This window comes from Penicillium paradoxum (assembly GCF_028828445.1).
Source record: "Penicillium paradoxum strain IBT 22861 chromosome Unknown utg000002l_segment0_segment0, whole genome shotgun sequence".
NCBI lineage: Eukaryota > Fungi > Ascomycota > Eurotiomycetes > Eurotiales > Aspergillaceae > Penicillium > Penicillium paradoxum.
The window spans coordinates 5,071,504-5,098,403 of NW_026643180.1; the positions used below are offsets into that span (position 1 = coordinate 5,071,504).

A 26,900-nucleotide genomic window follows, 5' to 3' on the forward strand; every position below is an offset into this window, starting at 1 on the left:
ACAACTCCCCGGAACGCTGATATCGCTGCTGATCCCAAGGTGTGTTATCCATATCTCCATGCGCGTAGAGCGCATCTTTGCTTTAGGCGCGGTTCATATCTTTTTTTTATGCGCCCCTCTACGCTGGATCTCCAACGTCGTCATTTGACTTGCGGATCCGCTTCTTCGTCCCATTATATGCCATCTGCAGCTGTCGAACTCGAGACTGATCAATCTTCTTAGGTTATTGAAAGTTATGTCGATACTCTTTCTTCTCCACCAGGATCCACAACTGCAAGTGAACGCTTGCACACACGTTTTTCGAGCCCTATTCTAGGTTCATCCACCCGGTTAGACATGTCCCATCGCAACCCTCAGCTTTCCCCTGCCGGCAGGCAAAAGCTGATGCCTCCCTCCCTCTCCAGACCGGGTGATTCGTCGCCCATGTTGGACAAAGACAAGAAAAAGGATTCCCGGGATCGGCAAGATGAAGCTCGTTTGTTAGGAGCTAGATATCAGTATGTTCTCCCATTGAGTGCCGAATGGTTCGAGATATTTGTGCTGACCGGTGGTTGCTCCATTCTTTCATAGTGACTCTCAAGCTGTCAAGATAAAGCCCGGCGCAACATTCTTATCCAAAAACAAAAAACCAGGAGTGAGATCCAGCCTTTTTCTTTCATGCCTATGACATTTTGTCTGATCCTCAGCTACAGTCAAACTTCGCGTTCTCCCCCCGCGATAAGCTTTCACAGCATGCCCGAAGCAGCGGACCGGTCCGTGCGAACGGGGAATCAAACCGGCAATCTCCATTGATGAGACGAAAATCGCCCCAACTGGGCCATGCCTTTGAAGAATCTGATCGTCCCATCAAGAAGCGGCGTCAGAGCGAGACCAGCGAAACCATTGATCTTACTGCCCCGGTATATCCAGCCATGAATGGATCAGAACAAGGATCTCCTCAAGCTCCTGCCATTCGAAAGGGAAACCGCCGCAATCGTCGTCCTGAATTGAAAGACCCCGAGAGTGGGGGCAAGGCAGCGCAGGGCTCCCTCCGTCCTCAACTTGATCAATTCTTTTCTGGTGACTCCCGGGATGAACAATTCACAGAGAACGCAGCCCAGCAACGACGAACTGCCAATGCCGCAAAATTCGTGGATCCCCGCTTGTATCGAGCCAATCGCAACCCAACCCAGACTGTCGAGTCCGTAATTCCGGACAGAGATGAGATCGGGAAAAGGAAGGTTAGTAGAAATCGCACTGCACTTCCTTCTGATCAACTCCCTCGTCCTCTCAACGGCAGAGAAAGTCCAGACGAACTTCAAGGCGATATCACCACTCACCCACTGCCGAAATCCTTGCATGAAAAACAGCCTCGAACCACCCGCCAACCTCAACCCCAGACTAGCGTTGAAACGCCGACCCGAAAACGATCCCCAGCAGATATCCGTCCTACTGATTTTTCATCTCCATCGCAAGGCGCAAAGAAGGCCAAGCTTGCTGGCAAGACTCCCGAGAAGCAATGGCTGTCGTGCAGGTTCCGAATTGGTGCATTCAACAAGACCTGTCAGATGAGAGAATTCGCACCTATCTATTCGACCAAAAAGGGCCTTGAACTTCGCGAAGATGTGCTCGGCGATGGCAACCAAATCTCAATTCTTTTTCACCAGTTCAGGCAAATTTACATGGGCCAGGCGCCCAGCCGAAAACTCAGGATTCAACTGCTGAAAGGTTCCGTCGAAGCCGGCGACCAGCTCGATATTGAGTTTTGGAGGACCGATGAGAAGATCAGCTTCCAACGAGTGCTGGGACAAGCCAACGTTGCGACCATCAGCAAAGACATGTATGACTTGGCAGCCAATTCTCACATCAGATCACAGTTTGCTAACATTGTAACAGGAAATGGATGGACCAGGCCTTTGCGAAGTATGCGAGCCAGTTTCTTCACGACAGCGAAGTGCCTCATAAGCGGCCTCTCGATGAGCAGGTGGAAGATTCCGATCCTCTTGATGCTCATCCTGCCCCACGACGACCCAGACTTTCGGATTCCCTGAGAGATGGTTACGGCGAATTGGGCAATGATCATTCACCTGAAACCAAGCGGCCTACCCAGAACAAGAAAAAACTAGCGAACGATAACGTCGAAACTCGGAAATCTGCCAAATACCAAAAGGATCACCCGACTCACAGCGATACAGACACTGGTGCTGATATCCCCGTCGAGGCCCTGGACTCTACTGGAAACCCACCGGAACGCGAGACACGATCCTCTACCCGTCGTTCCACTCGGAACACTGAGCCGTCGAATGGAGCCCTCGCATTGAAAGAAAATACAAAACCGCGTTTCGAGGATGATTCTTTCAGAAAGAACTGGAAGCAACCCTTGGTTTATCCGCCAAATGGCAAGAAAAAAGCTGAGGTGAACCTCGGGGATCGTGATCGGTTACGCACAGACGATTTTCTCAATGATAACCTCATTGCTTTCTACATGCGTTTCCTTCAAGACCATCTCGAACGTACCAACCCGGAGGCTGCGAAGCGCATTTACTTCTTCAACACTTACTTCTTTGCGACTCTCTCGAAGGACTCTCGCACCCGTGGTATCAACTACGCGGGTGTGGAGAAGTGGACGCGCAATGTAGATCTATTCAGTTATGACTACATTGTCGTTCCCATCAACGAGAATGCTCATTGGTACGTTGCTATCATTTGCAACCTGCCAAGTTTGGCTCTTGATTCTGCCGACCGCATCGAGTCGGTTCAGACACCAACCCTGGAGAAAGAAATCTCCAGTGTCTCTGAGAATGAAATTCATCAAATTCAAGAGACACCTGAGCCGGAGCTGAGACCAGAGTCAGAGGACGCCTCTGAGGAAAGTGCGGAGAAGAGTGACGACGAGCTGACGGGATTCCAAAGGGAATCTGAGTCCATGAAGGACCTTGGCCCCACGGAGATCGGGGTATCTGGTGACGGAGCCCAGGGTTTTGCCTTTGCCAAGTCGACGGCAAGCAGCGGCAACCCACCTCCACCGGCCAATCTCTCCAAGTTCGCAGCTCAAAAGCTTGCCCAGGAACACGCAGCTGCATCGCAGTCGAAAGGCAAATTCTCGAAGAAGAAGAGGGCAGGGCTGAAGTTGGATCCCAATCAACCAACGATTGTCACATTCGACTCACTTGACGCGCCTCGATCGCCCACTATCAGATTGCTCCGCGACTACACCTGCAAAGAAGCGGCGTCCAAGCGTGGCGTACAACTCGACCCAACCGAGATCAAGGGCATGCGAGCGCGCGATATCCCTCTTCAGCCGAACTACTGGGACTGTGGCCTTTATCTGTTGACATACTTGGAGAAGTTTGTCCAGCACCCTGATTACTTCATGGCGAAGGTGCTGCAGCGTAATATGCGCATTGATGAGGACTGGCCTCCGCTAGGTGCTGGTCTTCTTCGGGATCGATTTGGCAAATTCCTAGATGAACTGTACATGGAACAGAAGAACGCCAGTGGACCGATCTTGGTTGACAAATCCCCCGTCTCATTTTTGCTTGGCCCGCCACTCCCTTGCCAGGAGGAGATTCCAGGTGTTGATGTGGTACCCGAATCCCAGCCCGACACGAATCCTTCCAACTCAGACCATGCGACAAGTGCAAAGCCAAAGGCCAAGAACCAGCGGGAAGATTCAACTGCGGACCAGATGCACCTGGTTCCTACTGAACAACCTCAGTGCCCAGATAAAAAAGCAACCAATCCGTCTGCAGACACACCATTACAGAGAGACCCTGTTCACCAACTAGAAGAGGGACCCATCATTCAAGTGCCTGGTACACCACCACCGACCAGAAAGGAACGTAAGCAAAAAGCCCTGCGAAAGGGCTTGCGAAAGGAATGAATATTGCACTACAAGCAAGATCATACTGCCTCTCCCCGAAGAAAGAGGTTGTTCAACCGTCAGGAAGCCAGGAAATGCCCTAATCTCCTGGCATATCACCTAAAAATCCAAACTCGAAAGTGATGAAGTTGCCGACCTCCCTTTGCAACAAGGGTTGGCAATTGATCAATCAATTACTACAAACCTGTTGTGCAAGATAATTTGATCTCTGAATACAGTACCGGCTGGGCCGGGACTCACTATCTACATCATGAACTGAACATGTTCTCTTCTTCTTCTTCTTTTTTTTTTAGCGTTTTTACCCCGGATGCGTCATGACATGTCCAGCACGGACATTGGTGTCGGCGTTCGATATGAGGAGAACGGTGATTTTTTCATTGAGTGTCAATACAGACATAGCATAAGATACCATGGTCTGCGTCGCAATGAAAATCTAATCTTTATGTGCAAATACATTGTTATCTCTCATAGTAACATTGAGTATAAGCCCGAAGTATATAGTAAGCAAGAGATACAGATCCCTGGATAAAGCTACCACTGGCTTTCATCCGCCCCAATCCACCATGCCATCTTGTCCCTCTTGAACGATTCAAAATCCCACTCTGCATCCTCGAGCATATCCCTCCCAGCAGTGTAAACATAGGCCACAGCTGCGACTTCCTCCCCCTCGTCCGCACCCTTGGGATTCACTGCATTTAGCACATCTCGCAGCTGGGTCTCAGAAGCAGAAGCCCCCGTCTGATTACTACCATGATCCAATGATCCCTGCAGAGTGCGCACGACGACGGGTTTCTTCTCATATTCCGAGCCCTCGAACCTGTCAAGTCGGTGAATATCCCCATCTGTCAGCCCCGAGACGAGGGTTCCTATGACTGATGTCTTGACGTTGGTGCTGGGCTCAGATGAATCCGTCTCTGAAGTCTGTTTGACTGGCGCAATGCCTGGATAATCTGCATTCTGCACACGATGTCGCCGGTACCCGTGAAGAACGGCGGGCTGGAACCGGAGCATGGCTTTCTGCCAGGGCTCTGGATTGGCTTGGCCGTGGATTACTCGGTGTAAGACTTGGGGGGCCATGAGAAGTCCTTGGTATACTGTTAGTCTGACTTTCGATTTCGTATCTGGATCTTGGTGTTACCGTAAAAGAAGAGGACGTGATCGCCCATTTTGTACTCCGTATGTGGGGTTGGGATGGAGGTAGGGTGGTTGTTGGGTGAGAGGTGAGAAGAGGTGTTTCAAAGATAACGAGATGCTATGCAGATATGAGAGGTACTGTATCGGCTTGGTTTATATGGTATATAAAGAGAAAGTAAAAGCAAAAGGGAAAGGGAAAACGATATAAAAGCTGACTCGAGCTGAAGGTGATAGCCCTCGGGACGCTTATAGATCCCGCTTATCGATAAGGCCCAAACATCCAAACAGGTCCAGCTGGCTTCATCTTTGCCTCGACGACCAACACACCATGCATTCCTCTTTGAACCGCATCCAGGCTGTATTCGGCTTCTTCACTACAGTCGCGCTGGTTGTCAGCGCCCTGGCAGCCGTCTCAGTACTCCTGTTCCCAGCAGACGAGACCAATGCCTCCGTGCAACTAAAGAACGTGCAGGTGTAAGTGAATCGCGATCTTCATATTCCTTCGCCCCTATATTCTACGGCGACTGCAAAGAGAAACAAATTTACTGATTGAGAGTCATTGTCCGGTGTAATAGCGTCAAAGGCCGGCCGCACTACTACTCGACGAAACGCGAAGAATACGCACAGTTCCGCTTCGATCTCGACGCCGATCTGAGCCCGCTCTTCAACTGGAACACAAAACAGCTCTTCGTCTACGTCTATGCCACTTATTCCTCATCCGATAAGCCCGGCTCGCAGGTCCGCGACTCCGAAACAATCATCTGGGATACCATCATCTCCGCACCACCGTCGCCGTATTCCTGGGATGTCCTGAAAGACAAGGTCCTTGCGCATGTTCCTGAATCTGTTTCTTCGTTGGCTGCTTCAGCTGCGAAAAGGAACGCCAAGCGCCATGCTAAGCCATCCAAGTCTGTCAAGAAAAAGAAGGACGCTCCGGCGCCCGGGGTCTTGAGGCTGCGTGGCCAGAAGGGCAAGTACCAGGTTAGTGATATTACCGGTCGTCTTGCGGAGCGCCAGAATGTCACACTTCATGTTGGCTGGAATGTTCAGCCGTGGGTTGGGGCTCTGTTCTGGGCGCCTGGTACTGGTGCCGTGCCCCGGACTGCAGGCACAATTGTCAGTAGTGAGCCTTTTGATTTCCCTGAGTTGAAGGGGAATAAAAAGGCTGCTACTGAGGAGAAGGCTAAGGAGGCCCAGAAGGCTAGTGCATAAGTCATGGCTGAGACCATTGAGATTGGGAGTTGGGATTCGCTTTTTTTTCTTTTTGGTTACTTTTCTGGGCTTACGCTACAGTGCCCATCCTATACAGTCGCATTTTGAAAATGATACATGAGAGTATTTAATCAATCTGGTGTGAAAAACTATCCTGGGTTCATTTCTTCTTCCAAGGTGGTAGTCATCTGAAAGAAAAGGATCGACGCTATTGATACAGCAAAAGTAAAGACTCGCTTAGGTTCAAAGTCACAGTACATGCTAGCTACCGGAGCATGTGTCATCAAGCATACTCGAAAGAGTTCCGATTCATCGCAGGAAAATCACAGGGTGCCATAATTTCGGTCTGCGTGTGTGTGATGATGGCCTCCATTCTGGATTCGGTTGGAGTAAACGCCGGGTGCGGGCCTTTGAGTAGCACGGGTGAGTGGATCACGATTGCGACGATCATAATAGACATATTCCAGATAGAAGGCGTGGATGTGTCCGGGAAAGTAGCTGGGAGATGCCGCTGGTTAGCTTTCGAATGTGACGAGGTTGATGTGTATAGCTGTTTCAATACTCACCCGAGGATTGTGAGGCAAACGTTGATCCAGAAGTCAACGCCGCAGCCTGAGATCAAGAAGACACCAAGTGGAGGAACTGTTTGATCTGTTAGTACATAGAGCATTGCGATGGGGACTGGATAAGCTGATGTGGGGATTGCTGTGGGGATGTTTTGGCATGGAAATACTGACTGAATATGGTGACGATAATCAAACATAGCATCGAGCAAGTGCCGGCCATGATTGCGTTGGGGTTGATGTTAGATTCGAAGGTTGTTATTCAGGGTCAGATCTGTTAGAACGATGTTGTCTGAGATCGGTGGTGGCCAGGAAACTGAGAAGGGGAATGATAAAGAGGAGGATGAAGATATAAATAGGAACGTTGTCATCCACGGGGGAATTGATGCGTTTCATGTTGTTTTTGGCCACGACGTCAGAAGATCGACTTGGGACTATGAGAACCTGTAGGGCTGAAGGCAGCTGTGAAGCTGATTTGACCGCATAGTCTATGACGTCATCCCGAGCTAGAGGGCACCGCCACAGACAGAAGATGTGGCGGTGTTTGTGTACGAAGGCAGGTGCAGTGGACGGCAGGTACGTTGCACGGACTTGGAGAAGACGTGGAGGTACTGGGAATCAATTTCCTGTAATATTCCCAGTCTGAACCTCTACACTGCATCAATTGCCGCCCGAGTCGTGACTTGCTCGTTCTTGTTGCCAAGCTTCGAGATCTGTAGGAAGGCATCCACTCCATATCCTTCCAGGCTGTGTAACTCTAAGCTGCCCGCCCAATACTCAGCATAAACTCGACCCATTGGGAGTCCCATTCCTAGACGAAGATTGGGTGGTCGTGACGTCAATGTGTCCAGGGATCCCTCGTGGTATGTATCCCGGTTAATATGTTTGAGTTCGTTTGACACTTTCAACTCTTGCATTGTCGCCGCCATTGCAGGGACCTGTCCGAGATTTTCCAGCCGGGATTGCGTACGAGGGCCTTTGCTGAAAGACCATAGATATGGGAGAATCTCTCGAGGAATTCCTCCTCCCTGGTCCGATATGCGCATGATCACATGCTGCGGCGTCTCACAGACGAGCACTTCGATGGGTGGTGGCGTTTCCGTCGAATCATGATATTTTTCCATGACTGCCTGGACTGAATTGCGGAGAAGCTCCCCGATGATATATTCAAGGTGGCTCAAGATATACGGGAAGGTTGCATCGACATGGCCCTTGACAGTGATGGCGGGTATCTGGTTCGATCCAGATATATTCCGCATCAATTCCTGTGCAACCTTCCCACATCCCTCGACCACCTCCTTAGCCTTGCATTTGAGGAACACTTCCCCCACGAAGTCTGCGTTCATATCCATTCTGTCGTGGGAATCCGGGAAATGCCACGGTGAGTTGAAGGTCTCGGTCAGAGCTAGGTGCTGTTCTGCGATGACTCGGCGGGAAATTCTCTGCCAGAAGGAATACTCGTCAGCTATGAAGTAGATAGAAGGGTGGGCTTTACATACCGCTCGGAGAAGTGTGTTCATCAGCCGGTCCATCTCGTCCGCCGGAGCGAGGTTGCGACATTCCAGCACTCCCATTGCCAGGTTGGGAATTGCAATCAGATGCTCTCTCAGCATTTCTTTGAGAGTATCACAGAAACGATCATTGTCCTCCAGGCTTCGGATTTCAGGAATCACTCGGAACTTCTCAAACGCTTTGTAGTAGAGCTCGTATACAATGGTGAGATGGGGGTTCGCAACCACAACATAGGGCAGCTGCTGGATATCTCGCAGACGATGTGCAAGGCTATACAGCCACAACGATCAGCATATTCCCAATGACTGCAGATTATGGCCCTACCTACCGAGTAGGAAGCTCGGTCCGCACATAGTTGGCGGAGCTAATGAGTCGTGGTTCGGTCAAGGTCCGACCAAAGAAGGTCAACTGGCGGAGACTAATAGGTCGAATAGCTCGCTTCACCCATCTGCCATAGCACTCAAATCAGCATCGCGATTTCAAGCTTCAGGGAAGTGAGTCATCCGTACTCATCTATCGCAGAAACTGGGCGCCATGGCGGCGGGTTATAAGCTCCAGAAGAGAAGCGTTTGGGCGGAGATTGAAGGAGCTGCCAGCTCCTAGCTGGATTATGCAACCTCATTGTGCCCCCTTCACGTACTCAATGAGTAAATAGACCATATAGAAACTCATTATCATGCGCACGCGCGCAGTTGGGACTTCGAGAGTTTGGGAATGCGGGCGGTGAGTCAAGCATGTGACACCGGTCAACACACCATGGGCTTTACCTTTCGACTGCAACGTTGATTTTCTCTTTTGGATGTTGATATGATACCCCGGATACATATATATATACATATATATGGGTGTATATGGATCTCGCCAAATATAGCAACGGTCGGAATCGTACGATTTGCATTCTCGTCTCTGCCCGAAGTTGCCTCGGATCTGAGGGACTCTCATCCGCACGGGCTAAGACCGAGTGGATCAGCTCGTGCAGCATTGGAGACATCATCTGAGGGCAGATCTGACATATTTCGGAACATTCATCAAGATGTAGAACGAGGTGCCTTTTGAGAGTTCGGAATACTCTTAGCTGTAGCCATATACGTAGGATAAATAGGAATATATAGGACTAATCCGAATAGGTCTTCAGGGCTTTCCATTGTACACACTTATACCGTGCATATATTAATGCACCACTCCAATTACGCACCTTGACAGACTTACTCATTTACCTCAGTGAATCGAGAGCAAAGTCAAACCCCAATGAAGACTTTCCAGGCGAAATAAGCATCTAGTCAAAAACCAATCTCACACTCATCTCAAACCCCAGGTCCAACCAACAATCGCTGCCGAGCCTCGAGGCTCCGCCACCGCTAGCTCCGGCCCTTATTATTCTGCGGGTTCAGCAGAATTTCCTCCACCACCAGCCCTACAGTATATTCCTCCCCTGCATTCTTCCCTTTTATTCACACATCTTCTACCCAAAATACAACATTTGTCGCCTTCCGGAACGGGAAGGCGCTTTCCGCGATGGAAAACGTGAGAGTTTCCCCGACCGTGCCCCTCGCTAGTGTCGTCATTGGACTAACCCTGTTCTACCAGCTCGCGGAGAACGACATGCTTGTCGACGATTATGATCAGTATCCTGCCGAAAAGACCGATGTCGTCGTCGTCTCCCGGTCCGGGTCCGATGAGCCCGAGTCCGCACCGACCGCAGATGACCGTACGTTCTTTGTTGTTTCCCCTTGCCTATAATCACAATCATGAAGGTGATTCGATACGTTCGCTGGACAAAGTGAGGTGTCTGGCAAGATCACCTTCAAGCTATGCAATCCATGTTTGTTTGTCCCAGTGTGGTAGCTGACCAAGAGCCTCGATGGGTATAGACGCGGCTATGATGGCTAAGGTTCTTCCTCACAACCCGGACCTCGAAACCCTAGACGAGGCCTACAACTCATGGCGCCTGTCAGACTGGCGGAAGATGGATCGCAAATCACACGGACCTATCTTCCAGTGTGGTGGCTCCCCGTGGTAGGTGCATGAAATCTCTTAGCCTGGATGGCTCTGTGCGGTCATCCGATCTAACTCGAGAATAGGCGCATCCTCTTCTTCCCCTACGGCAATCAGACCGAGTATGCTTCATTTTACCTCGAACACGCGTGGGAAGGCGAACCCCCGGAGAACTGGTACGCCTGTGTGCAGTTCGCGCTAGTGTTGTCGAATGTGAACGATCCTTCCATTTACACACACCACGGTAAGACATTCAAATCTTGGGGAATTGCGCAGTCAGAAAGCTAAGTTGGATCTAGTCGCAACCCACCGGTTCACGGCCGAGGAGGGTGATTGGGGTTTCACCAGATTCTCCGACCTTAAGGCCCTGTTTAGTCATGCGTGGGAGGGCAAAAGCGTCCCGTTGGTGCAGGATGATGAGGCCATTGTCACCGCCTATGTTCGTGTTGTGAAAGATCCCACAGGCGTCCTGTGGCATAGTTTCCAAAAGTGGGTTCTCTTCGGATGATTTTTCCGGGTGAGGCTAACGTGTTCATTTGTAGCTACGACTCCAAGAAGGAGACCGGAATGGTGGGATTGAGGAATCAGGGAGCTACATGCTACTTGAACTCACTCTTGCAGTCGCTCTATTTCACAAATGCTTTCCGCAAGGTATGAAACATATCGAATGTTTCTAGACTAACTATGAGAACTAATGGAATTCCCAGGCTGTGTATCAAATACCGACCGACCAGGAAGCTTCCCGCGAGAACAGCGCGTGGGCCCTTCAGAGGCTCTTCTTCAATTTGCAGACAAATGAAACTGCTGTTTCCACGACTGAGCTCACACAATCCTTTGGCTGGCAATCTAGTCAGATTTTTGAACAGCAAGATGTACAGGAGCTTTCAAGAAAGCTTATGGAACGGTTGGAACACAAGATGAAAGACACTGTTGCTGAAAAGGTTTTGCCAGATCTGTTCGTTGGGAAAACAAAGACATACATTTCTTGCATCAATGTCGATTACGAGTCTTCTCGCGTAGAAGACTTTTGGGATATTCAGCTCAATGTTCGCGGTAATAAGACCCTGGATGACAGCTTCAGAGATTACATCCAGGTTGAAACATTGGAAGGAGAAAACAAATACGAAGCTGGACAACCATATGGCCTGCAAGACGCTAAGAAGGGCGTCATTTTCGAGAGTTTCCCTCCCGTGTTGCATCTTCACCTCAAGCGTTTCGAATACGACCTTAACCTCGACATGATGGCTAAGGTCAACGATTATCACACATTCCCTATGGAGTTCGATGCTGCTCCTTATCTTTCCGAGAGCGCCGATAAGTCTGAGTCTTGGGTTTACCAATTGCACGGCGTGCTCGTGCACAGCGGTAACCTTGATGCTGGGCATTACTATGCATTCCTCAAGCCCACAAAGGATGGACACTGGTATCGCTTCGACGACGACCGAGTCAACCGAGCTACTGAAAAGGAAGTTCTGGATGAGAACTACGGAGACTCTCAGCAACGCACGAATGGAGTCACCGGAGGCCGATCCGCCATCCGCACAAACAACGCCTACATGTTGGTTTATGTCAGGAAAACGAAACAGGACGATGTGTTTTTCCCCGTCACCAAGGATGATGTGCCCTCTCACATTGGTATGTTCAGAGATTCCAGTGTACTTCTAATTGATTCATTGGTCGGCTAATAATTCGATAGAGAAGCGATTGTCCGAAGATCGGGCGGAGCTGCTGCGTCGAAAGAAGGAGAGAGAAGAAGCACACCTCTACATGAACGTTGGCGTCCTGAACGATGATTCGTTCAAAAACCACCACGGCTTTGATCTCACTAGTAATGACCTACCTGCGGAGGATCCCGCACTTCCTAAGCAATACAAGGTCCTGCGTGCCAAGAAAGTCAAAGAATTTGCACAAGAAATTGCCGATGAAAGAGGCCTCAAGGCGGAATCCATTCGATTCTGGGTCATGGTCAATCGCCAGAACAAGACCACCCGACCCGATCAGGTGATCCGGGATCAAGGAATGACCCTGGAAGAGGCATACACCAAATTCGGCACGAAAGGCCAGCTTTTCCGGTTGTGGATGGAGGTGGCATCGACCGGTGCAGATGGACAGCCTATTCCATGGCCTGATAGTGATTCAATCGTCGTTTTCCTGAAGAACTTTGACATCACAGCCCAAACCTTGACTGGTGTTGGTTCTGTCTACGTCAACAAGACCCAAAAAGTGAGCGAGCTGGCCCCAACAATTCTCTCCAGGATGGATTGGCCTGCGGGTACAGAGTTCATGCTCTTTGAAGAGATCAAGCATAACATGATCGACGTTATGAAACCCAAGCAGACGTTCCAGCAATCCGAAATTCAGGACGGCGACATCATCACCTTCCAGCGAACAATCAAGGAATCGGAACTGCCAGCCGCGGCACTTTACACAGATGCCCGGCAATTCTATGACTACCTTCTGAATCGCATGGAAGTCCAATTTGCCCCAATCAAGACGAACGAAGGGGACACCTTTTCTTTGGCTCTCAGCCGCAAGATGACATATGACCAGTTCGCAAAGAAGGTTGGTGAGCATCTCCAGGTGGACGAGACTCATCTTCGATTCGCGCCCGTGATGGCCAATACCGGCAAGGCCAAGCCTTTCCTAAAGCGAAACATCAACCAGAGCCTTTCTCAAATCCTCAACGGTCAATATGGTGCTTATGGGTACACTATGCACCGAGCAGACGCTTTGTACTATGAGATCCTAGATATGAGCTTGAGTGACTATGAGAGCAAGAAAAATTTCAAAGTGACATGGCTCCCAGATGGTATTGCCAAAGAGGTTCGTGTCTTACGCATGCCCCATTGAAACCGATCCACGATCATGGCAAACGACTAACATTTACGCAGGAGAATGTGGAGGTCTTGGTTTCCCGCAGCGGCACCGTGGCAGATCTTCTGTCAGCATTGCGGCAAAAGTTAGAATTGGGTGATGAGCAGATCCGGGTGGCCGAAACCCACAGTGGAAAGGTTTACAAGGAGCTTCGAGAAGAACAGAACGTCGCTGTCATCAACGAGTACGCCACACTCTACGCCGAAAAGATTCCAACGGAAGAGTTGAAATTGGATGCCGAGGATCGCGTAATTAGCGTATTCAGCTTCGATCGCGAGCCCAACCGGACACACGGAATTCCATTCAAGTTTGTTGTGAAGCCCGGAGAACTTTTCGCGGAGACCAAGAAGCGTCTTTCGGCACGCACACAGATCAAAGGCAAGAACTTCGAGAAGATCAAGTTCGCCGTGGTCCCCCGTACATCCTTCTCGAGCGCAAAGTATCTCGAAGATGGTGAGTACCTCTGCTTCAATTATCCCCGCACTGTTTTTACCTCCTTCATGCTGACTGACGCTTCTCAGGTGATATCTTGTCGGATGTAGCAGCTGGCGCTGATGATTATCTGGGTCTTGACCATGCCAACAAGAGTCGGAGCTTCTGGGGCAAGAGTGATGGATTCTCCATTCGTTAAACAAGTGTTATAGTTCTGGCGCTGGGGTTCACGAGTTGAAGAAGGGCTGTATGCTGCGATACGGTACATGAGCAGCGACCGCCTGATGCGATGATCATGCCTTTTTTTCGTTTCTTTTCTTATGTTTTCTGTATCCAGCCTAAGTAGAAGACAGTCCCATCTATATGATGAGGGCAAATAGTTCATTCGTCCCTGTGTCAAGTATGATTGAGCAGTAAAAGGCCCGATGTATGTGGAAGTTTGTTTGGATGCAAACAAGTCAAACACCGGAGGTCAACCTGGAAAGCTGGCCAGAACACCACCTCCTGAAGCGAATAACATCCCCCAGTCCAACGGCATCTTCTCGGTATATCTGCACAATGCGGTTCGCTCTTCTTGCTGGCCTGGCCTCCCTGGTCTCATCCGTCACCGCAACAGCCCTCACCTACAGACTCGAGGCGAACGAGAAAGCATGCTTCTACACAAAGGTTGACCAGACCAACGCCAAGATAGCCTTCTATTTCGCGGTAGGTTCCATTGACTATCCATCCGATACATTCAATCTGCAAATATCCTCTTTCTCATATCGGAGGTATGGGTGCATATGGTGACGCCGAGTGCTGATGTGCGATGCAGGTCCAATCCGGCGGTTCCTTCGATGTCGACTACTCCGTCGCCGCACCGGGCGGCAAGATCGTTTTAGATGGAACAAAGGAACGACAGGGTGACTTCGTCTTCACTGCACAGAGTCTTGGTGAATATACCTTCTGCTTCAACAACGAGATGTCCACTTTCGCCGAGAAGATGGTCGATTTCGAGATTGCGGTACGTTCCATATCCATCTAGCTCAAAGAAGCAGGCAGCAAGTACTAATGAACTTGCAGGTTGAGAACGAGCAGCGCGCCCAACTCCCCTCTCGCCAGGGTGCCAGCCCCGAACAAACCAGCAGCTTGGAGGAGTCCATCTACAAGCTCTCCGCTCAGCTCTCAACTGTCTCCCGCAACCAGAAATACTTCCGCACCCGAGAGAACCGAAACTTCAGTACTGTACGCAGTACCGAGCGTCGGATCTTTAACTTCAGTGTGATTGAGTCATTGATGATGGTTTCCATGGCCGCGTTGCAGGTCTTCGTTGTGCGCTTCTTCTTCCAGGGCGCTCGGAAAGGTATGTTTTCTTCCTTTCCCCCATTGCCGCTTGGACATGAAGGCAGTAGATGCTCGTTTCTGGGCTTTTATGGTCTTGCTGGGTGTTATATTTGGAGAATATTTAGTGACATTAATTTGCAACAGGTTACGTGTGATGTATGCATGAGCATGAAGAATAATATGATGCATTTTACTACTATTTCTGGCGTGTTGTTCTAGTTATTTTAACTGCAAAATCTATGATGTTGTCTGGGTTTGATCAAAAAAATGGAGGGAAACCTTGATATGATAGTTGGCGTTGAGCCATGGTGGTCCGTTCATCGTACAACGAACGATGGCAACCCAATTTCGGAGAATATATGACTTCACAGGCCATTCGTACTGGGCCTGGAAGCCTACAGTGTATTAGGGGAGTTGAGACTTACGGGGAAAATCGATTGGCCCCCGGGCAAGACCAAGAGGCACTGCAAAAGCGTAAGAAAAAGCAAAGCTGTTTGAGACGCTCAATGGTCCACGTTCTACGGAGTACGCGCTGCGCTCCGCTCAATGCTCCATGCTCGAGGGTCTGAAACCGGTTCCTCATCCCAGCAACCTGGATGTTCCATTGTGGATTCGAGACCGATGTCGACCTTTTTCCTCCCCGTGTATGATGAAAGAGGTAACTGCATGGTTGCAACCTCGAAATGCTCAATGCTGACAGGGATGGAACCGGTTTCTGGCAGAAGACAATCTCTAGTCGTGTGCACTGTCGCCGACCGAGACCGATGAGGGATCCTTGATATTCAGCGAAATATGGGAACCCAGCGCGATAGGAAAGGCAATATCGCTCGTTGCTACACGACCGCAGGGATATAACCGGTTTCTCTGGGAAGCGGTATTTTCATCCGAGAGCCTAAATGGTCTGTTGCGGAGTCCAGACCGATGAACGACTTTGTCAACAATATTCTCTGTCAAGAAGTGTCATGTCGGATGACGGCTCAGTCGGGGAATCGGCTACAGCCTATGGGGCACAATATCCTCAACGCATTCTCGCAGGAATTGAACAAGTTTCCGAGTAATGGTCTAGTTCAGAAGGAAATGGTCTATTTTTTGAGACCAGGGAGTGGAGCAGAGGTTTCCGCACATCGATGAATGTTGAGCTTCGCGCGACAATCCGACGTGTGCAAGAGATATGGTGTCACAGATGGCAAGCGCATATCACCAAGGAATCATTGGACGCTAATGCATTGGCTGCCGTCGAGCTACGGAAAAATCCATTTTTCGAGACGGATTTATTCAAAACATGTTGATCAGAAATGTACCCACATTGTACGATGGGCGCATGGCCGAGTGAGATGTTGAATAATGTTGTGGAGTGATATCTTTGTCACAGAATACGACTAGGGACGTTGATTCTGTGAGAAGAATGCGAATCTTATGACGTGAGGCAGCATTGTAGGATATTAGAATGCTTGCAGTGACCTCATATACTCGCGGAAACGTATGCCTTTCGGTCTCCTTTTGCGTATGGATCGCCATTGAAGGCTGGGTGTGATATCATCTAGGATGTACTGGTATTGATTCATCTCCAATATCTGACTCCCTCAATTGATCGGCAGGCAGTGCGTTGTGTTCGTGTCGGGGCAGTCCGACGCTTGTCATATCCCTACGAATTCACAGGAATGATAAGATAAACTTCAATGTGACAAGTAAGGAAAGTGGACTGCGATGGCCTGGCTACAAAGTCGATACGTTGTATGTCCTTTGGACTTGAGCTGACGAATCTGGAAGCGCGCACTGGTATGGTCCGTACCATGCTGTATGTTTGTCTTGAAACGCCTATGAAAATTTTGACATGCTCGGCCGTTGGTACAATCTCCTATGCTGTCATATCGATGGGGCCAAATGCTCGAGGTACGGAGTGGTGGCGGGCAATCCCCATGAGTCTGGATTGCATCTAGTAAGGGGCTGGTTCACAAGTGTCATGCTATGCAAACTGTACGGAGCACGGGGTACGGACTGTGCGTCAAGTCTGATATTAACCCTGATATCACACAGGCATCATAGCCCTCTTCTCTAAATTTTCTTCACGGCCTCTGGCGAGAGGAGGACTCTGCAGTCTACGACCTTTGGGGTACGACGAGTCTTGTATGTTATAGACCCGCTTCAGTTAGGGGAGTTTAGATTGATTCTTACTCGAAACGTTGAGAAGGAATGCCTGGTCGGAATACCACATGGCCAATCAGAACTTTACACAATATCATATCTAGATCCATTGTTCTGCAATAGCTTGCCTGACGTTATGTTGCTCTGAAATGAAACGTCTCTGGTGGCGAAGCAGAGTCTATACGCTGGATGTTGGGAGCGCCGACTTCGCGTTAATGTTACTCGGCAGCATCTTGGAATTGAGCGTCATCAGTAAGAAATGCTCTGATATAATGGATTTGGTGTCATGCCGATCGTACAGTAATTTGCCTCCCCCGCTGGCATCAATTTTCGTCCCGAGTCCGTTGGATGGCAAAGACTGATCTTCCCAGTCCCCGTATTTTTGTATGCAAACATCCCTGTCACTGGCTCCTATGCGGGTTACTCATTCCGGCCAAGAACTTCCTCTGCCTTCGGTCACTGCGATCTAAAACGAAGGGTTTAGCGGAACTCTGTGTTCGGTCCCAGTTTGGTCGCTAACATCGACCATGATCAGCCCATAGCTTTGGGATTTCCTGAATTGAGTACCTGTATGAGCGTATATGAATCATCTCCCTCGATCTAGACAGAGTTGCAGCCAACTAGGATAGGTAGACTCATGGTCAATATACAAATTGAGAGTCACAGTCTTAATGAGGGCTCCCTGACGTCAGGTGCCATGCTGCCTCAGGCATGAACCCAGGCGGCAAATTGGCACATTCCCAAGTCTTACGCTCATCTCCACATCTCCATCGCCCCGATTGCTCGTGTCTAGTATTTCCGCAACGAATGAAACTCATCCAAGGGCCAAATAAACCTCCAGCACTGCAACTATGTCTCCATCGTGGCTGTAAGTCTCCATGGACTTCGTGGGATCCGTTTCGGGCCCATAGTCAATCTCCGGAAGAGGAACGTTCCACTTCTGAAAACCGTCAAATCAACGGAGAGATATAAATCCATTTTTCATTTCCATGACCCGCGATGCTCTGTATGGTTCCTGCAGGGAGTGGATGTAGCCGATGGACATCGATTGCTCGGATCGCCCCGATGCCTCAGAGTATGACGACATGGCTCCATTTAACCTGAGCCTCAGCTCCAGCACACTGTTTTTCTCCACGCCGCAGACGCGTTTGCTGTTCTGCGTCACATAGATTACTTCGATATATGGAGTACATCGATTTGGCATGCATGTTGGGCTGACTATCGGTTTAGTTTGTACGGAGTACTCACCCGAAGCTCCAGGTCACTTTACCCCGATCCACGGAGGAACGAGTTTACCATTTCTCTCAAGGACTCCACCGAGGATATCCACATTTCTTCCGCGAGTGTCGAGGACACCCTATCCCGTAGCGGTACAGAATGTGAGATGGGCCTCGACGTTCAAAGAGTCATGATGATTCCAATTATGATTCGTCCTATAGACGTCAGGCGAAGATCTGCAGGGGACCGCACTCTGGTTGTGCCGATCTCAGAACATTTTCAGCTCTCAATGGTCCATCCATTCATCCACATTCCCCAGTGACCTCATCAGAGTACTCTAGCCCATTTGTGGGTGGGCCAGCTGATAATATCGCTGGTAGAGTTCACCACTCTTCATGGCCATGTGGAGATTAGTTTTTTTTCATAACGTCCTCTGGGATAACTGAACTCCACCCCATGCTCTGCCAGGTCGACGGTCTCCTACGGTGTACATCAGACGTTTCGCAGACTGGGGGTACTCATGCTTATTATGATGTCGCCTAGGAGAGAATATTCCTCCACCTCTCTCCCCCTCCCCCCTTTTGGCCAATGATGTCACCGTACTCCGCTCGGTGTAATCGCTTGATTATCTCGTGTGTCGACCATGGGCGTTCTCAGGAGAAATGAGGCCCTGTGTTGGCCTATCAGAGAGTGCAAAGTCGGGTGCTTTTGCCATCTTGATCACCCACCGATGTGATTTCATACAATCCCTTGTGGAGCCTTGGATGTCTTATATATACCCTTACTCGCAAAATGGGTCCGATTGTTCTTCGTATCTATGCCCTAACTTCCTGGAATTGCCCCATACAATTTTTCGTATCCTTGGCCCGTTGGACTTCCACGCCTTCGTACAAACGACACATTATCTTGCCTCAGCCGCAACCATCAGTATCATTACTATCCAACACAACCAGACAACCTGGTTAGACTCTGATTTGTTCCGACATCCCAGGTAAGCATACTTGAATTACCTGAGAATACAGTACTCCATATCGTTCCGGATTATTATTATTCACGACACCCACGGCTTCAACCCCCACCCTTGGCGATCGTCCTAGACATCAGCTTCATGCCTCAATCGTCGCATATCACAGCGTACAAACGATAAACTCATCCAGAAGCTAGCGCACAGCACTTCGGGCACTGATTTTCATCTAGGCCTGCAACTTAAGCTAACCCTCTGACCTGTTAGACATTTCCCACCATGACTCACGCCGCTCAAATGCATCAGCCCGCTGAGAACATGCAGTCCATGTTTCCAGCGGACTCTGGTGGGATAGATAACATGGCCAGTGAGACTCATGTCGACTCTTACCGGTCGCTGGATCCCGCTCGTGCCTCACTTGAGGATTACAACCGGTCTATGCTGCAATATACTCAGCGTCAAATGTCTTCCTTTGTTGACACGGATGACTCTCACCGTGGCAACGGCTCGAGCAGTCGCAGCAGCCAAAGCAGTGGCCAAAGTGGTCGCAGCAGTGCCTCGAGTGGCAGCAATAGCAGCAGTCAATCTCACGGACCTCCCACCTCTGTCAACAATGCAGCTCACCTTGCCGGCGCCAAGGTCAGTTCTCGTGACATGGCCGGGACTAATACCGTCAGGTACTAAGGTTGCACCCTGTCTCAGGGTATGTATTTGTTTTCGGTTCACTCGCTCCAATATGCCAAAAGTCTAATGGGAGATATTCTAGCGGTCCCACTCTACACAGACCGTGACCTGGCATCATGATGATACCCTCACGTTATTTATGATGCAGCATTGGCGATGGTGTCCTTCCCGGGACCATCAACAGCTGGGTATGTTTTAGCCAATGCCTTCCTACAAGCAGAATTTTCTGCGGAGTTTTATGAGATTCGCGCGGGAGAGCGTGCCTGCTTTCAAGCGATATAGCGAATTTTTGCGGTTTGATTTCCCGGTGCCCTCGACTCGAGGTCACTGCGAAATGGTCCCTCTTTTTCCGCCCCTTTTGTTCGATTTTTACTTTTGCATAGCATTTCCAGGATATCGATTGATCCTTAGCGTCCTTTCTCTGTCGGTCGACTTCGTCGTTGGCTCTCGGAGCCGGATCACGCGTGGTTTCACTGCGTGTATTGCGCCTCATCAGGACCCTTGGTCGTGAATCATCGCCATCCCTCCTTTCACGTCCCCAAATTACAAAAAAATTGCCCAAATAGAGCAAGTCGTCTTGATGACTTGACTCTCCATCCTTGCCTTCTTCTTTCTTGTCGTTCATTTGGCTCATTGTCATTTGGCTTCTCATCATTTGTGGCTGTTTGGGCGTTGCTCCTTGGACTTGAGAGCAGTCTACAAACGATATTTCATCATCTCGAACACTTTCCATACACTGTCCACTTTTCCGGGGTCTGGTTTTATGCTAACCTTATCCCCATGCGCTTAATGTTCCTTCTGCGAAGGAATATTGGCCTGTACATTACCTGTATCTGTACCTTTTATCAGCGAGCGAGCGATCTTTGCCTTTTTTTGATTCTTCGATGAACCAACACACTCTCCGAGTCGAGGATACTGGACTGTCCCTCGAGAGAAAAAGAATACCCTGTTACGATGTGACTTGGCCATGTTGGCCATTGATGACCTGTACTATTATGCGCGACAACTGGAACATTTGTCTTTCTTCTATCTGTTGTCTTGGGTTCCTGTCTTTTTATGGCTAGAGACTGGTGTCGTAGTATCGCGTAGTGTAAAAGAGGCATGATGTTAGGTCCAAAGCGCAATCTACGACATTATGTTTCCCAAATACACTCCCCCGAGTTGGTGGCTGAAACACGGCTGATCTTCCGAGGCAAATTGACGTCAGATCAACCGTGGCATTGTGGCTTGCATTGAACACGGGCTTCCCAATGCGACACGTTGTAATTGTGTCGTTTAGGTCTGCTGCATATTGTCTTTGGTCTGACCGATGGCTGTTCTGCATGGTACTTTGGCAGGATGCATATGCAGGATCTCCTCGGAGATGCGGGAAATCTTCGTGTATTAGACACGGGGTATCCTAGGAAGTGGCATATACATCTACGGGATGTAGATGGACTTCCTTGCAAATGATATATATAGAAGTTGGAAATACGAGAACTAAAAAAACAGTTGACAGTATGGCGACGGTCTGATGCAGAACCAAGGTCAAGTGACTACCGCGTATATATATTCACTGCATACACGCATATTTTCCCAATTCAAACTGTTGGAACTCAACTTACTAGCAGTTTGAAGCTAGCTATCTAACCAAACAAGTCTCTCTAATCAAACGGAAAGCTACTTGCAGTTGTTCTGTTGGCATTGGTAGGATTATATACTTCCGATGTGGTGTTGATATTGTCATCAATAGATGGCAACTGGATAGTGTCCGTGATCGCTCGTTTATTCATTTCCTCTGCTCTGGTCAAAATAAGGAGAAAGAATACTCCGTCCAAGCTAATTTACCGAGAGGGTTTGAGTGCGAAGAGCTGCGTGATTAATGCACCCCTTGCATACATCCGAATGGGAATCCAGTTCATCCACAGTGAAGTTGAAGTTGGCCCTCAGGTGAATTGAGAAACAGCTTGGAATAGCTGATAGTTACTACGTTTGGGAGAATATCGGACGTGAACATTCAGTGTCTCTACTGCACTGGCCCAAATAGGAAGACATGACCCTTGAACGGCGATACCCAAGAGACAACATCAAGGCCAAGAGGAGAGCCCACATACCAGAGCTCAAAGTCCGAGATGCTGGTGCTGAGCGTGCAAATTCTAGAGCATCCAATGAGTAGCAAATGAGAGCTGGGCCTTACCTTTTCAAGCAGAGGGATGAACCCCCTGGAATCCCGGGATTCGACCAAAGAGCCGAAGGAAGGGGGAAAGCAAAGGAAATTGGCTCCGATGCCGTGTGAATTACTCCGTCCAGTGGCTGGAAGGGCTACTCATCTGGAGACTCTCTGCGTTGGAAACTCATCTCCTCCTTCTCCCCATCGACACTCATCGGCCACGAACGACAACATCGTGCGACAACCAACCCGGTCTTCTTCCACTCATTCCTTTCGGTCTCGTTTCTGGAGGCCCATACACGCTCTTTTAGTCGCTCTCTACTTTCACCCTCATTTCAGATATCCTAGCCATAGCCATCCGCAGCGTGATAGCACGTCTATACTCTCGGTACCTACACAACCACACCACACATCAGCAATCCAGCAATAATGCATTTCACAACTCTGCTCACCGGCCTTACGGCCTTCCTTTCTGTCACTACTGCTATCCCTATGGCAAGCGAAAGGCCAACCCCTACACCCTCGGTGTCCACCCCCCTCATCTCGCCAACCCCCTCGGGCTCTGCCTCCGCCTCTGCTTCGCCTTCTTCCACGCCCAACCCCTATGAGGCTTACACATGTCCCAAGGATAAGTTCAAGTCGTGCTGCATGTCTGTGCAGCAGACTGGTAAGGATGTTGCCAAGTCTCTTGGCGAGCTGGTCCCCATCCTCGGTGGACTGCAAGTGAGCTCGTCTCTGTCTTTCCAATGTATGTTTCCTCCACAGCCTACATCCTCGTCATCACTTACTAATTCCATTGACTTTCACAGGCAAGAAAATGCCTGAGAGAGAAGCTCCTGGTACCTGCCACGGACATGGATATTCTCCAATGTGCTGTGATAACAAGGGTGATGTAAGTGTCGTTCTTATCTCTCCGTCTTTCTTTTTATAGCATGTCTTTGAAAGAAGAATACCTAACTGACCATATCTCTCTTCTAGGGAACGCTCAATGCTTGCAAGCCTTTCGGGCAGGTCAAGAAGAACTACTATTCTCACCAAGGGCAGAGCTCTGAGACTCAGGCTGATATGATCATGGACACTCTCACCTAATGTCAACTATCCGATAATGTCGGGGGTTTGCGACATGATTTGAGAGTGAGGACGTACACTTCTGTAGACTGGAGATTGTAAGCAGAGCACGGTAGAAACTTTTTGGTTTCATTTCTTTTTAATTCTTCGCCCATATTACTTCTACACTTTTGATTCTTGGGGATCACGATGTGTAGTTCCGTATAAACTTCTTATATACAATTTCACAGGTGATTATCTAGTCATTTGCCACAGACACCCCCTACGGACTGATTTCGTTTCTGTGGTCAACTTCCGAGATCATTCATACGTAGTATATGCCATGCACTAGGTCATATTCAAATGTATTGAAGTTTGCCGAGTATTACTATATTACTATTACATGTTACCTCACCTAGTTATGCATTTGAACTTATCTCGGGAATTTGTCTCTTCGCGGAGTGTTTAGGGCAAAGCAAAGATAAACTACAGCCTCCGAGAATGGACCCTACTGGTGAATGATATGTACGGATTGCGAATGTTTGAAGCTGCCTCAGTACTTTGGACCTGAGATTTTACTGTGCATGGTGGATATGATGGACAAACAATGAGCAAATAAAACATAGTTGAGTTGAGAGCAATGGTTCTTATCTCCAACAAATTACGCCTCACATGATCCTTTCGGGGCCTGCCCTTGGCGCTTGCCCTCTAATCATACAAATCGCAGAATTGGGAAGTCTTCGCACGCTCCTTTCCAGCAACTCAACTGGAATCGAAGAACTCTCCGAAATAATCATACATAGCTTCATGTGCACATGTTCATTACCAGCGGCGGCCACCTTGAGGTGGTCGCCATGCGCCGCCCTGCTGGCCCCCTGAATAAGGAGGAGGGAAGTGATACTGGCCGGGAGGCATGGCCTGTCCCTGTCCCTGCCCTTGTCCCTGTGGCATAGGCATAGAGGAAGAAGGTTGGTGGTTGTAGGGAGGAGGGAAAGCCGAAGATTGGAAGCCGGGTCCGGGCTGGGGATAGGGCATGTTTGGCATGTGCTGGGGAGGAGGCCAAACACCGTAGTTAGTGCCGGTTTGAGGAGGATAACCAGCATTAGGAGCCATGGGATGGTTCGGATACTGTCCATTTGGGTTATGAGCACGGGGGAAAGGGGCGGTGGGGATGGGGGCATGCTGAGGTTGGTGTGGGGGTGGGAAGTGTGAAGTGGACGGTGCTGGTGGCGTGTATGAGGGACTGCTGGAGCTGTCACTGTAGCGCCGACGCTTTGGAGTTCGTTCTCCACTTTGGCTCAAGCTTTCGCTCGAAGAGTCCCCGGAGTCTTTGTTCGCCTGCTGACAGGATTCAGGGGTCCATGCATGGTAGCGTTCGCCAATGAGACTGTCGCGAAGGACCATCTGGCCGAATTCATCGGTATCTTTATGCCCATTATCCTCGAGGTCACGCGTGCCAAGGAAGTTGTCCACTGCAATGAAAAAGCCCTTGAGAGTGTCTACTGATTTCCCTTCGGCAGGACCTGCTAGTAAGTGAATTGGTTTGGTGTCACCGGGGTGAAGGGGCATAGTCGAGTTGGGAATGATGTGAGGGAAAAGATTGCCCGAAGCAAGATCGCACCAAGGGGTCCATGGGTCACCATGAGTAGATGGCACAACAAAGGGTGCATGCTTTCCAGACTTCTTTGCTGGATTTGCCTCCTCGGAAGACGGGGCTAACCCCATGCTAGCCGGGGTAATCACAGTTTCCCTGAGTTTCGTGATCAACGCAGGATGGAAGTATCCGTGCTCGGACCAGAGATCCAGTAAATCATCCAGCCGCTGGTGATGCCGAGGGTTCTTTTGGCGATCATAGGCTGCTGCGTGGCCCACCAGGTTCACGATATGGGGCTGCAAGGACCCGCTCACCGTGGGGAAGACTGTTGCGAGTTCTAGGTGGTACTTGCAATGGTGGAGCAAATCATTGAGTAGATAAAGTATGTGGAGTCGTCGACGCTTGGGTGAGCCTTTGGATCCAGTGGACTGGGGTTGTTCGATGGAGGCAGCGAGAGCCTCCAAGTAATTGGCCAAACCTCCTACCCTACTAGACGAGAAAGCGACAAATCGAAGCAGCCATGCTTTACATATCTATTTGGGACATATGGTGTTAATGACTGGAAAGTGAGGGGTAATAGAGGCGATAACGGCTCAGACCTGGATGTTTGTTGGAGAGCAATGCGACAACACGCGCTCGAGGAGGGTGTGAAACGCGCCTATCTCATCCTGGGACACCGAAGTAGGATCGGGCCTCAAGAGGCGCGCTGCGAACGCAGCCTTTGGAACCACGATCTGACGATTCTCCATGATTGATAGGAACGACGGTGTCGAAAGGAAGAGACATGTCTCCAGGCTGATGTTCCCACTCTTTTATCGAAGCTGCTTATCGCACGTGATGATACCTGAGATGTCACGAGGATGTCGGCAGAAGGCGGCGTGATATACAGTTTACCGGGTCTGGAAGGCGGTGTGTCGAGGATCTTTGTGTCTTCTGTACGACTACTCCCTTATCATCATCAGCCAATGCATCATTATTATTGGTATTGGTCTAGAAGCTCATAATGTCATTTTATATTACAGAGAACTAAATCCGTAGTGATAGGCATTGGACCATTGTCAACCCATCACTGTTGGTCTATGCTCTATTCTACCATGCACCCTACTCCGGACGGTGTACATGTTTTCCCCTTCAATCTTAGGTATCAGTGATTAAGACTACCTACGCAGGGTTGTGTCTTGCTTCTTGCCATACTTCTGATATTACATCATGGCCTTTGTTGTTGGGCTTGGGTTGAGGATCAGGAGTGCCACGCCACCGTCATACATTACATTCACAGTCACTAGGTTGAACGGAGGAGGATCTCATTAGAATACCGTTCTATGCCGCGATAAGCACAGCGATAGTATCAATAAATTCAAAATAGAATTAAGTGAATTAGCGGTAGGGCAGTCTGTTCTCAAGAGACACCCGCCTGGGCGCCTTGCCCTCATCTCCAGGTTAGTGATCCAGAGCCTACAGGAATACCTATCAATGCATAGAACCTGCATCGGAGCCATCATAGCCGTCCTCGTCCTCACTAGCTCCCGGCAGCGCAGCGATACGAGACAGATTCCACCTCAATTGCAACAGTTCTATTGAAGGGAGTGGCCGCTCCTTGGGATCATCTGTTGTGATTTTGAACACATATCCGGATGTGATTGGCCTATCAGTTTGGTTATGGTAAAGCTGGTTATTATCCCCAGCACCGCTTTGAGGTTTGTAGTAGGGGTCACTGAAGATGTGCTCTGTGGTTGGTACACGCTGGGATCGCTTGATAGGGATATTCAAGGGCCCATCCTCGACAAAAGGTAGCCAGTGGAATGCAATGTGTATCTCTGTTTTTTCTGCATTCACCGATACAGGACGGAATGCGCAAAGGGCAAAATCCCAGTATTCGCGTGTTTGCGTATCCACAGTAATCATATTATACACTCGCTCAGTATCAATCGCGCCTTCACTCAGAAGCTGTGCTTTCCATTGATGCACGTGGCGTGTACCCCAAAATGCATCAAGCCACACCCAGCAGCCCCTACAGTCAAGGTAGTCTTGGCTGGTTCGGTTCAGTCCATTTGGCACAATATGCGCATTGAGGCTTCTGCGCTCAGGGTCTTCAAACTCGGAAAAGATGTGGTGATCATCAGTAGGGAGCTGCTCAGCCATGATGAACCAAGCTGGATACGAGGTTTGATCACTGAGTGTAGATGGTAATG

General features: G+C 49.5%; 11 protein-coding genes across 11 annotated transcripts; 6 read left to right on the plus strand and 5 right to left on the minus strand.

Annotated features, from left to right (window-relative positions):
- Positions 1–336: 336 nt before the first annotated feature.
- Positions 337–3,862, plus strand: N7457_001793 (uncharacterized protein; the record flags this gene model as incomplete). The annotated part of the gene is made up of 4 exons (XM_057172839.1): positions 337–497; positions 571–634; positions 693–1,819; positions 1,876–3,862. 4 exons carry the CDS (start codon positions 337–339, stop codon positions 3,860–3,862), a joined length of 3,339 nt encoding a protein of 1,112 aa, XP_057036742.1.
- A 531-nt stretch (positions 3,863–4,393) lies between these two features.
- N7457_001794 (gamma-glutamylcyclotransferase family protein) lies at positions 4,394–5,028 on the minus strand (the record flags this gene model as incomplete). The annotated part of the gene is made up of 2 exons (XM_057172840.1): positions 4,394–4,947; positions 5,001–5,028. The coding sequence occupies 2 exons, from the start codon at positions 5,026–5,028 to the stop codon at positions 4,394–4,396; spliced, it is 582 nt and encodes a 193-aa protein (XP_057036743.1).
- A 296-nt stretch (positions 5,029–5,324) lies between these two features.
- On the plus strand, positions 5,325–6,208 carry N7457_001795 (signal peptidase complex subunit SPC3; the record flags this gene model as incomplete). The annotated part of the gene is made up of 2 exons (XM_057172841.1): positions 5,325–5,470; positions 5,572–6,208. 2 exons carry the CDS (start codon positions 5,325–5,327, stop codon positions 6,206–6,208), a joined length of 783 nt encoding a protein of 260 aa, XP_057036744.1.
- Positions 6,209–6,531: 323 nt separating this feature from the next.
- Positions 6,532–7,167, minus strand: N7457_001796 (YqaE/Pmp3 family membrane protein; the record flags this gene model as incomplete). The annotated part of the gene is made up of 3 exons (XM_057172842.1): positions 6,532–6,706; positions 6,775–6,850; positions 7,056–7,167. 3 exons carry the CDS (start codon positions 7,165–7,167, stop codon positions 6,532–6,534), a joined length of 363 nt encoding a protein of 120 aa, XP_057036745.1.
- A 254-nt stretch (positions 7,168–7,421) lies between these two features.
- N7457_001797 (protein kinase PKP2) lies at positions 7,422–8,905 on the minus strand (the record flags this gene model as incomplete). Its single annotated transcript, XM_057172843.1, has 3 exons — positions 7,422–8,553; positions 8,612–8,731; positions 8,793–8,905. 3 exons carry the CDS (start codon positions 8,903–8,905, stop codon positions 7,422–7,424), a joined length of 1,365 nt encoding a protein of 454 aa, XP_057036746.1.
- An 893-nt stretch (positions 8,906–9,798) lies between these two features.
- Positions 9,799–13,783, plus strand: N7457_001798 (ubiquitin-specific protease UBP15; the record flags this gene model as incomplete). Its single annotated transcript, XM_057172844.1, has 10 exons — positions 9,799–9,807; positions 9,871–9,991; positions 10,155–10,299; positions 10,365–10,522; positions 10,578–10,767; positions 10,821–10,929; positions 10,986–11,913; positions 11,975–13,101; positions 13,170–13,605; positions 13,674–13,783. 10 exons carry the CDS (start codon positions 9,799–9,801, stop codon positions 13,781–13,783), a joined length of 3,333 nt encoding a protein of 1,110 aa, XP_057036747.1.
- A 359-nt stretch (positions 13,784–14,142) lies between these two features.
- On the plus strand, positions 14,143–15,062 carry N7457_001799 (p24 family protein; the record flags this gene model as incomplete). The annotated part of the gene is made up of 4 exons (XM_057172845.1): positions 14,143–14,289; positions 14,399–14,587; positions 14,647–14,926; positions 15,052–15,062. 4 exons carry the CDS (start codon positions 14,143–14,145, stop codon positions 15,060–15,062), a joined length of 627 nt encoding a protein of 208 aa, XP_057036748.1.
- A 4,451-nt stretch (positions 15,063–19,513) lies between these two features.
- Positions 19,514–19,918, plus strand: N7457_001800 (uncharacterized protein; the record flags this gene model as incomplete). Its single annotated transcript, XM_057172846.1, has 1 exon — positions 19,514–19,918. The coding sequence occupies one exon, from the start codon at positions 19,514–19,516 to the stop codon at positions 19,916–19,918; it is 405 nt and encodes a 134-aa protein (XP_057036749.1).
- A 2,578-nt stretch (positions 19,919–22,496) lies between these two features.
- N7457_001801 (uncharacterized protein) lies at positions 22,497–23,156 on the plus strand (the record flags this gene model as incomplete). The annotated part of the gene is made up of 3 exons (XM_057172847.1): positions 22,497–22,815; positions 22,877–22,959; positions 23,046–23,156. 3 exons carry the CDS (start codon positions 22,497–22,499, stop codon positions 23,154–23,156), a joined length of 513 nt encoding a protein of 170 aa, XP_057036750.1.
- A 780-nt stretch (positions 23,157–23,936) lies between these two features.
- On the minus strand, positions 23,937–25,457 carry N7457_001802 (RNA polymerase II-binding domain-containing protein; the record flags this gene model as incomplete). The annotated part of the gene is made up of 2 exons (XM_057172848.1): positions 23,937–25,241; positions 25,308–25,457. 2 exons carry the CDS (start codon positions 25,455–25,457, stop codon positions 23,937–23,939), a joined length of 1,455 nt encoding a protein of 484 aa, XP_057036751.1.
- A 721-nt stretch (positions 25,458–26,178) lies between these two features.
- On the minus strand, positions 26,179–26,850 carry N7457_001803 (uncharacterized protein; the record flags this gene model as incomplete). The annotated part of the gene is made up of 1 exon (XM_057172849.1): positions 26,179–26,850. One exon carries the CDS (start codon positions 26,848–26,850, stop codon positions 26,179–26,181), a length of 672 nt encoding a protein of 223 aa, XP_057036752.1.
- Positions 26,851–26,900: the final 50 nt, after the last annotated feature.